The 10,695-nt window shown below is 42.5% G+C and overlaps 1 protein-coding gene across 1 annotated transcript; it reads left to right on the plus strand.

Annotated features, from left to right (window-relative positions):
* The first annotated feature begins 433 nt into the window (after nucleotides 1–433).
* Nucleotides 434–9,966, plus strand: LOC105054243 (nascent polypeptide-associated complex subunit alpha-like protein 4). The gene is made up of 4 exons (XM_010935725.4): nucleotides 434–610; nucleotides 704–782; nucleotides 8,739–8,872; nucleotides 9,403–9,966. The coding sequence occupies exons 1-4, from the start codon at nucleotides 533–535 to the stop codon at nucleotides 9,742–9,744; spliced, it is 633 nt and encodes a 210-aa protein (XP_010934027.1). The 5' UTR covers nucleotides 434–532; the 3' UTR covers nucleotides 9,745–9,966.
* The last annotated feature ends 729 nt before the right edge of the window (nucleotides 9,967–10,695 follow it).

Below are 10,695 nucleotides of genomic sequence, written 5' to 3' on the forward strand. Positions count from 1 at the left end.
AGAAGTCATATATATTATTCAGGATATCATATATATTAACAAAAAGTCATATAAGATATCAGAAAGCTATATATATTGTTCATGATGCCATATATATTTACAAAAAATTATATATTATTCAGGATGTCATATATATTCACAGAAAGTCATATAAGATATCAGTAAATCATATAAAGATACAATAAATCATATATATTCTTCTCATATATTCTTACAGAAATCATACAAGACATCCGAAAATAATAATATTATTATTTTATTTTATCAAAAAAAATATTATCATCATAAAAATTTATTAAAAAATTAAATAATATTAAATATTTATCTATTATTAATTTATTGTATTGACGGTTTGCTTCACGTTAATTTTGCTCCGCTGCACGTGGTCACGTGCATAGCACGTGGCAAAGAGGGGCAACAGATAAAGGCTCCCCCTCGCGTGGTTTGCCAATCGCCGCTCCTTCCGAAACCGCCTCCCCTCTGAAGCCTTCCTCGCCGTCCCCGTCCCACAAAGACAACAAGAGAGAAGGAGATGCCGGGCCCCGTCGTCCAGGGAGAAGAAGAGCAGCTCGCCTCATCCCTCAAGGAGGAACAGCAGCAGCAGAAGCAGGTCTCCTCCTGCCCCTATCCCTCTCCCTTCTCACCGTCTCTCTCGTGATCGAACTAAAAGCTATAAAATGGGCGGGTTTCTTTGTTTCTCCAGGACGATGCCCCTGTCGTCGAAGACATCAAGGAGGACGAAGACGATGATGAGGATGACGACGACGATGATGACGCCGAAGGTCCCCTTTCTTCCTCCTCCTCCTCTTCATATACTGTTCCATTTTCGATTGGTTATTTGTTCTGTCTCCTTTCGACTTAAAACCCTAGGATTTTGGACGCATGCTTTCTATCGCAACTATGAGAGAACCGATTTATATCTATATCGGACGATCTTCTGGTTCAAGCTCCATTTCTGTCACGACAGCGGATTAATCCTTTTCTCATGGGTTTGAATTTCTGGTTAGAATGTTGTAATTGTGGTTCGTGTTTGGTTCTATCTGTATTTCTTAACGCGCATTAGGGATGAGAATGCAGCACAATCTTGGGTTTTCTGTTGTGTGAAAGTCTCTGTTCAGAACCAGGTTGAGAGTCCTTCGTAAGGGACTCTGAGGTTAGGCTATTAGTAATGCACATCAGTTGTTTGATCCTGTCGCCTCGGTAAAGATGACTTACTGGAATAGATGTGTATATAATGTGATCGCGGATGACTCTCTCATGGCTTGGCTTGCCTCACATTAGGTCAGAAGAAAGTTAAACCCGAAGAGTGATTATATTTTCCTTATCAACATATTGGGCAGGTATTATCAATGCTATTAGGACATCCAAACTATTATTGAGGCATAGTATTGAACTTTATAAAACTTAGGCTTTGGATTGCTCAGGGCATCAGGAAAACTAACCTTTCTGTAATTTGTGCACAATGTGCAAAGAAAATTGGTCAAGGTTGTTCAGTAATTTTGTGAATTGTGGCTTCTTGATCCCCTTGATTGAACCTATGATGGAGGGCAATAATCAATAACATTCATTTTTCTTCTCATAGATAATGATCATTGTCTTCTTGTGGTTGTCGACCTCTTTAACTTTTCTTTCATTTAAAATTGGTTCATGTCGAATTGCTAAGATTGTGAGAGATCAAAAAGGTAAAACTCTTTCAAGAGCCTGAAGGGTGTCAAAAAGAGGCAGATTGAAAACAGACATTGGTTACAGATGGAACTTGAGTTATTGTTTAATTCTATAATATGAAATTTAGGAGCATATTTTATATGGCCAATTCTGAGAGTTGATGCCAATATCATGGACATCAAGCAACCCAAAATGCGGAACATGGTAAACATCCTAGTGTAACAAGGACAAAATTTTGACACAGATACATACTCAAACACTCAACATGAAAGGAATCAAAAGCTTAAAGGCCAAAATTACAACAAAAGAATTATGCAAAATCCCACCAAATACTATAAACTTATATTATCTTCCCCTAATACAATTGAAGCAAAGAAAAAAGGGTAGAGGTAAAGAGACAGATACATTAGTCATGTTTCTTTGTTCTTGCTGGCCTCCATGATCTCCTAATAAGTAGAGAAAAAAATGTTGGGAGGCGAAGGGTTCTTCTAGAGAAGAGAAAGGGGAAGGAGATAGCTTTAGCTGTAGAGGCTTGGTGAGGCTTGGTTTGATATAAATGCTCAGGAGAATCTTGGACTCAGCAATCAAAGGAGAGCCAGAGTTACAAGGGAAGCCAAGATGCCTTCCTTTTCTTTTTGTAGGTTTAACATCATCTAGATGAATATGTATGGTTATGGCTATTAATTAACAGTGATAATCCCTATATTTATCAGGAAAACTATGATCAATTAATAGAAAATCAGTGGATGATTTTACAAATTAGTATCTTTATTTTGGCAAGGCGTGCATAATTGTCAGTAGATTCTGTATAGAGGCCTTTTTAGTAAGATAAGTGAAGATAAGTGTTTATATTATTTAATGAGAAGAGTTAGAAGACATTCATCAAATTACATAGAGCACTTTAGACATTTCATCAGGGATGACCAAAAACTTATTCTATTTACTTTTAGGAGTAATATAGATAAAGATGTTGGTTGATTCGTTATATGCATATTGAATTTTCTTATACCTTGGAAGATATTGAATTTTCTTCTAATATAGATATAGATATTGATATGGATATAGATGTAGATGTAGATCTATTGTACATAAATCCATTTAAAATGCATTTCTGTTTTTTTGTGTGATTGCTATGCAGTCAGCACTTACCAAGAACCTAACTTATAGAGATATGTATAGGAAACAAAAAGTACATGACCAAAACTCTTGGGAAACTACTTCTAGGGGAGGGGGAGAGAGAGAGAGAGAGAGAGAGAGAGAGAGAGAGAGAGAGGCTGCTTCCACTGCAAAGAACCAAACCCTTATGAAATTATGAAAAAAAACATTTTGGACATAAGATTTCCTTAATATCTATAAAAGAAATGGCACAAATACTTGAATTCATGTTATAAGTTTCTCTAGGCATGAAGCCTCAGAAGAACACTTTAGTTGCTACCTTATAAGGTTTCACTTGCTGAAGGATCAACTAGAGGCCTTCTTGATAGAAAATCGAAAAAGGAGAATGTTTTTTAAACAGATTGACCCAGTATAGAAAGTTCAGAGGCAATCTTTTACACGTCCTCCCCTACATGGGAACTTACACATAACCTTGCTTTAAGGACATTCAGGAATCTCTTGTTGGATGAGTTTTCATTGCCATTACAAACCCTCTTTTTTGAACTCGTTGATTGAGCGACATTTTTAAGATTTTGGGCCTTCGTATATACCAACCCTTGTTAGACTTGGATTTGAGCCTTAAATGAGTCATAACATTTTCTCCTGTTATCTCTTTCTCGTCAATCCTCATTGATGTAAACTCTCATCTTGTAAGCATGAATTGAGAGTGAAGTCTTCTATATGCAGGATTATAATGCAAAACATGGTGTGGAAACTTGGTTTCAATTTTGGTTTCTACTAGACCAAATAAGTTCCTGTTTTTAACCGTTTGCGGTTTCAGTTGTTAACATGATCATTGAGAAACTTGTGGATCTATTGCATAAGTCCCATGCAAGCTTAGCTAATAGTTGAATAGGCCTATACTTCTACTTTATTTCACACTGGACATATTCTGGTTTGAAGTTCTGTTCCATCTTCAGGTGCAAGACAGTTCATGGCCTAAGGGTGCCTATAACTAATTAAAAGCACCAAATAGTAGGAAGAAGGTTTAGAAGAAGAAAACAAAATGGAAAGGAATACAGGGAAAAGCTGGTAACTATTATAAAGGTTTATTCCTTGGCAATTTTATGTTATGCATAAATGACTTTGAATACTTCGCTGATATACGAAAAAAAAATAGAAAGAAAAAAGAATCAAATAATAAATAATAAAGAATAAAGAGCCTTGGGTTAATAAAAATTGAGGAGATTGATTCGGGAACGAATTTTGCCGTACACTAATTTGCACCATACGGTATTTGCTGTGTGATTTGCAAACTTAAGTGTCACCAAGCACATCCCAGAAAATTGTGGTAGGGTAACTTCCAAAACATTCTGAAGGGGAATCTAAGGTTTTTTAGGAAGTAATCTTATTCGTAGCACAACTAGAACGAGAGACCATCTTAGATGCTGGGAGATAGCCATTAATTTTGGAAGATGTCTTTGGTGATGTTGAACATATTATTTCTTTTGGTGTAAGTATGAGATTTTTTAAATTCATTGGCAGCATGATCCTTGTTGGGATTTGACACCTTGAGATTCGATCCATATTGAACCCACAGCGAGGTCCGTGACGAAAAAATGGAGTCCAACGAGATCAAGATCACCTCAAACGGAATTTGGACGGACGAGACATGAGCTTTTGAAGTCGGCACGAAATCTGAGGCGGCGGAGGTCCGCCGGCAGTCGGCAGTTGGTCGGCGGAGCGGCGGCAGCGCCGCACGTGGCGGTGCACAGCCCAGGCGCGGCAGCACACAGGTTGGGCGTGCACAGGGCGCGGCCCAGCGAGTGGGCCCGGCTCGGGATCGGGCGCAGGGCGCACGGCCGGCCCAGGCCTGGGCGCGCGGGGCGCGGCCCAAGCCCAGGTGCTGCCGTGCGGGCGCGGTTTGGGCCCACACGCGGGCCAGCCCAGTGCGTCGTGTTGGGAGCCCAGATCCTGGTCCACCCTGGACCGAGAGGTCCATGGCGGACGGCGTGGACTGCGTGGGCATTTTCCATACGTTTCTCGCGGTCTACGGCACTATTTCGTAGATCGGAGTGCGATCGGATGGCGTGGGTTGATCTGGATCTCGATCCGACGGTCTGTGATCTTAATTGGGCTTGATTAGGACTCCTAAACCTAATCAAACTCAGATTTTAGCCTTTTAAAAGGGCTGATAGCGAATAGAAGGCCGGTGTGGCTCAGTTTTACGCCGCAAAGGACCCGTGAAAACCTGTGGAAGAGAGAGAAGGGCTAAGATGCTGAGAGAAGGAGCAAGGCTCCTGGACAGCAGACAGCGATCACTTCAGAGGTTCAGGGGGTCTTCCAAGAGAGAAAGCTTTTGTGAGGGAAAACTTTCTGTGAAGGAAAAATTGGGTGTACGAGAGTTGAGGGTGAGATCTCCTCTTGTAAAATTTTTTTTTCATAGTGAAGTTTGCATGCCCCGTGGAGGTGAGCCCTTTTGTGGCTGATCCACGTATTTTGATTATTTTTGTTTTATTTCTTCTTTTTTTCTGCTACATCGCGCAGTACCGAAAAGGTCTTAGGAAGTGGTGTCCTGACCAGACATCCACCCAAAAAGTGATATCAGAGCGAGACGGTACAAGGACGTAGATTGCAGCAGTGGTGAGCAAGACTGAAGATGGAGAAGACAGGATCAATCAAGATAGAGATCAATAAGTTTGATGGGAAGAGCAATTTCTCTTTATGGCAGGCAAGGATGAAGGACGTGCTCATCCAATAGGGGTTGATCGATGCTCTCTTGTGTAAGGAGAAGCCAACCATCATAGAGGTGCGGGATTGAAGACGGCTATAGATGCAGACGGTGAGTACCATCCGCATGTACTTAGCGGATGAGATGGTGATCCATGTACTTAGCGAGACTTCCTCCACGATGCTGTGGTCGAAGCTCGAGAAGTTGTACATGGCGAAGTCTCTCACCAACACTCTTTTTCTTTGGAGATAGTTTTACCAGCTGTGGATGACTGAAGGATAGTGTACAGGAGCATCTAAGTCACTTCCAGAAGATCCTCACTGATCTTCTCAGCGTTAGTGAGAATATTGAGGAGAAGATCAGGGCGCTGGTTTTGCTAGCGTCGCTTCTCCTTTCATATGAGTCCTTGGTGACTGCTCTTCTAATGGAGAAGAGCACCATCAAGATGGACGAGATCACCGCGGCGATACTCCAGAATGAAGTTCTCAGGAGGGAGAATCCAGCTTCGAGCTTAGATGGCGGTAGCTCAGCTTTAGTGGCTTCTGGAGGAGCAGGAGGCGGTAGACGGAGCGACAGAATATCGCGACGAGGACGATCCAAGTCCAGGAGGAACTTGAGCAAAATCAGGTATTACCAGTGTAAGGAGTTGGGGCATCTAGTCAGAGATTGCCCTCAACTCAAAAATCGGACGATGGCTGCTGTGGCGACGGCCGGCAACAATTCAGATGGAGATGTCCTGGAGATATCTGACAAGGTATCTACTTCTTTCCAGTAATGGATATTAGATTCTGCATGCATCCATCATGTATGTTACAGAGAAGAGCAGTTTGACTCTCTGGAGAACAGTGAGGGCACTGTATATCTGCCGGATGGATCGAGCTGTGCGATCAGAGGCATTGAGACGGTCAGCTGGAGGATACATGATGGTGCAGTAAGGAGATTGGGGGAGGTCCGATACATATTCGATTTCAGACGAAATCTTATCTTACTTAGCAGACTGGATCGAAAGACTATGGAACGGTAGCTGTAGGAATCTTGAGGGTGCTACGTGGCAATAAGATTATGCTGGAGGGAAAGAAGGGGAGCAGAGGATATTATTATCTGGCAGGGAGTCCAGTGCGAGGTGAAGCTTCAGGAGCGAGGTGGAGCTCAGAGCGAGGTGGAGCTCCAGATGGAGGTGGATCGGACACGGGACAGGAAACTCAGAAGGACGAGAGCCAACATCGCAAGGTGAGATTCCTATTGCTGCAGGATGATGCCACGAGTAGGTCTTAGATCAGAAGGAGCACAGCATATGACGGAGATAGGATCGAGCGGCCTGGCTCGACTCCCATGTTTGCCCATCCATGATCAGCAGGCGATTGTCCTAAGGTATGGGGGCGAGGAGATCTAAAAACTCTCAAAGTTAGGAAGAGGTCAAATATCGAGTCAAGATGGAGATTGTTGGGATTTGACGTCTCAAAATTTGATCCACATTGAGCCCACAGCGAGGTCCGCGATGAAAAACGGAGTCCAACGAGATCAAGATCATCTCAAACAGAGCTCGGACGGACGAGACACGAGCTTTTGAAGTCAGCACGGAATTCGATGCAGCGGAGGATCGCCAGCGGCCGGCAACGGGCCGGCGGAGCAGCGGCGGCATCGCGCGCGGCAGTGTGCGGTCCAGGCGCGGCCAGCACACGGGATGGGCGCGGCCTAGCGAGCAGGCCCGGCCCAGCTTGAGCGCACGGGCGCGTGGGCCGGCACAGGCCTGGGCGCACGGGGCGCGGCCCAGGCCCAGGCGTGCTCGAGCGGGCGCGGCCCAATCCCACGCACAGGCCGGCCTAGCCCAGCGCGCCATGCTGGGAGCTCAAATCCCGATCCACCGTGGATCGGGAGGTCCATGGCGGACGGCGTGGACCGCGTGGGCGTTTCCCACACGTTTCTCACAATCCACGGCATTATTCCGTGGACTGGAGCGAGATCGGATGGCGTGGGTTGATCTGGGTCTCGATCTGACGGTCTGTGGCATTAATTGGGCTTGATTAGGACTCCTAAACCTAATCAAACTCAGGTTTTAGCCCTTTAAAAAGACTGACAGCGAACAGAAGGCCGGTGTGGCTCGGTTTTAGACTGTAAAGGATCGTGAAAACTCGTGGAAGAGAGAGAAGGGCTGAGACGCTGAGAGAAAGAGCAGGGCTCCTGGACAGCGGACAGCGGTCACTTCAGGGGTTCAAGGGAGTCTTCCAAGAGAGAGAGCTTTTGTGAAGGAGAACTTTCTATGAAGGAGAAATTGGGTGTACGAGGGTTGAGGGTGAGATCTCCTCTTGTAAAATTTTTTTTTCATAGTGAAGTTTGCATGTCTTGTGGAGGCGAGTCCTTTTGTGGCTGATCTATGTATTTTGATTGTTTTTATTTTATTTCTTCTTTCTTCCTGCTGCATTGCGCAGTATCGAAAAGATTTTAGGAGGTGGTGTCCTGGCCAGATATCCACCCAACAATTCTCTTAGATTCAACGAGTTTAGTTTACTTTGGAGTCTTTATATGGACTTTGCAGGAGTTTTCAATTGCATTGGCTCCTTTCATATTGTTCCTTTAGATGCCTTGAAGACATATTTACTTAAGCACCTTAGAAGTTTGAAGCATGTTGTTGTATTTGGTGCTGCCTCAGTGACAGGGAATAAGAAAATTTTTTCATTTCCGTGGCTGAACCTCAATATTTGAACTGACCTGAAGAAGTTGATCAAGTATTAACATGTCTTAATGAAAGTGTGGCTGGATATTGGAAATTGGTTTCATCTTTTGAAATGATTTGCTTTTGATCCCCAAGCTTGCCCAGGAGCCTATGCTATTTCATTAATTCATCAAAAATTCATCTCAGGTTGCTGTTCAAACATTGTGTAATCTTTCCAATAACATGTTCAAATAGTAGCCTCTGGTGGTAGGTTTGCCAGCTGTTATGCTTGACAGTTCCTTCTTTGTTTTGTGTTCTGTCATCATCGGAAGAATGATGAACTTCATTATCGGTATTATACTATTATTGAAGGTCTGTTAATTAATTATCTTGTCGACATTTTGAGCTTGCAGAATTCTTTTGTCAGTTTTCTTTACCAGATAAGATGCTAGCAATTCTTTGCTTACAAGGACATGTTTTGTGACTGAAAGTTCATAATATGATCTGATTAGTAATAATCCACAGGTTCACAGTATATGATATCCTTTTGTTGCTTTTCTCTGGAATTAATCTGTTCCTTTGATCTCCACACAGGTGAGCAAGGAGCAGGTGCAAATGAAGGCTCCAAGCAGAGCAGGAGTGAGAAAAAGAGCCGCAAGGCAATGCTGAAGCTTGGGATGAAAACTGTTACAGGTGTCAGCAGGGTTACCATTAAGAGAACCAAAAATGTAAGTAAAAATCAACTCCTTCCAGTCTAATAAAATTTAAAATGGCCTTTTGCTATAAAACACATGTTCACATTCATCGGCATTGATAAACATTCAGACACATGCACGCGTTCATGCTTGATGACTTGTACCAAATTAATAATCAGTTGTACAGTGGATGAGAAGCTTGTAGCATCTGATCATATGCTGCCTGTTTTTGGACATCAGGTGAAGAAAAAAATTCTCACACGGACCATCAAATTAACCTTTAGTAGGTGAGGAAATTTTAGTATACATTTGATTAGATGCTTCTTTGAGGAGCTTCAAAGTTAATAGTATTTTACACAATTTAGTGAAACATAGTTCTCATCAATGTCACATAGAATACATTGGAATTCTGAAAAGAATTACTTAAGGACCACACAGAAGAACTCATAAGCAATATTTACCACGAGAAGAACATGAGAAAAGACATTATCATCAACGCTTGCCCCTGTAGACATTGCCATTTGTATCCCACAACAATCACTTGTTTTGCTTTTTGTCCTTAGATCTTGTTCATTATATCGAAACCTGATGTCTTCAAGAGCCCAAACTCTGAGACATATATCATATTTGGTGAGGCAAAAATAGAGGATCCAAGCTCCCGGCTGCAAACACAAGCTGCCCAGCAGTTCAGGATGCCAGACCTCAGCAATGTTATGGCAAAGCCAGATGTGTCTGCTGCTGCACCTGCTGATGAGGATGAGGAAGAAATTGATGAGACTGGAGTGGAGCCTCGTGACATTGATCTTGTTATGACACAGGCTGGTGTGACTAGAGGGAAGGCTGTTAAAGCTCTCAAGACCCACAATGGGGATATTGTCAGTGCTATAATGGAGCTCACTGCCTAATCAGTAATATCTGTTTAGACTCATTTCTTGTTAGAGTTTGCCGCATTTTTACCCGTATTGTGTTGGATATTATGAACACTTGCGTAGCATCACATTCAGTTGGCTTGGAAATGAAATTTTTCAAGTTGTGAGGTGGTGTCCTTATTACGTGTCCATGAAAACATTTCCATTATCACATTGTTTTCAGCTTATATCATACTTGATGGATTGTGTTTTATTGCATCACTGTCTACTAGCACCTTTGCTGCATGGAAGGTAGTGATTTAGCAATATACCTTAAGAAATGAAGTAGGGAATAATCTGAATTATCCTTATGAAACCATTTCCCACTTATAATATGGAGAAAGGAGTTAAAATTATGTAGTACTTGCTCCAGGGCTGATTCCATTCTTGATTTGAACCAGTGTCCCAATTTTATTATCTTTATATATGCACCCGAAAGCTTAATATCTTAATGTCTCCTGCAGCACCTAAATTCTCTTCAGATTTCTCAGTCAGCAGCGGTTATAATAGCAAATCTTTGGAGCAAACATTTGTAAATATCTTTATTTGGGATGTTCTTACAGTGGTGACTTTAAGTAAAGTCCGATGTATTAACCTGGGGTATTAACCTCTGGTGTGGCAAACAAGTGCAACCACATGTGCCCCCTCTTGCATGCCATTCCAAGAGTTTTATCTCTAGTAACCAAGCATTACCCCAGTGGTCGTACCGCTGCATCTTAAACCGGAGATTCTGGGTTTTGGGTTCAAATCTTGAGTAGCTAGCCTCGAGGTAATGGCTGCATCTCCCTCCCTTATTTACTAAAACAAAAGGAAAAAAAAGGGGGTTAAAAAAAAAAAAAACCCTTCTAGCTTGCCGTTCAACCGTATCATGTCTTCTCCATCGCAACTCTCTCCCCCTTCCATCTTTGGTCATGAAAGTTTCAAGAATAAGTATGATTCTGAGATTTA

The sequence above is a fragment of the Elaeis guineensis genome, chromosome 11 (genome assembly GCF_000442705.2).
Source record: "Elaeis guineensis isolate ETL-2024a chromosome 11, EG11, whole genome shotgun sequence".
NCBI lineage: Eukaryota > Viridiplantae > Streptophyta > Magnoliopsida > Arecales > Arecaceae > Elaeis > Elaeis guineensis.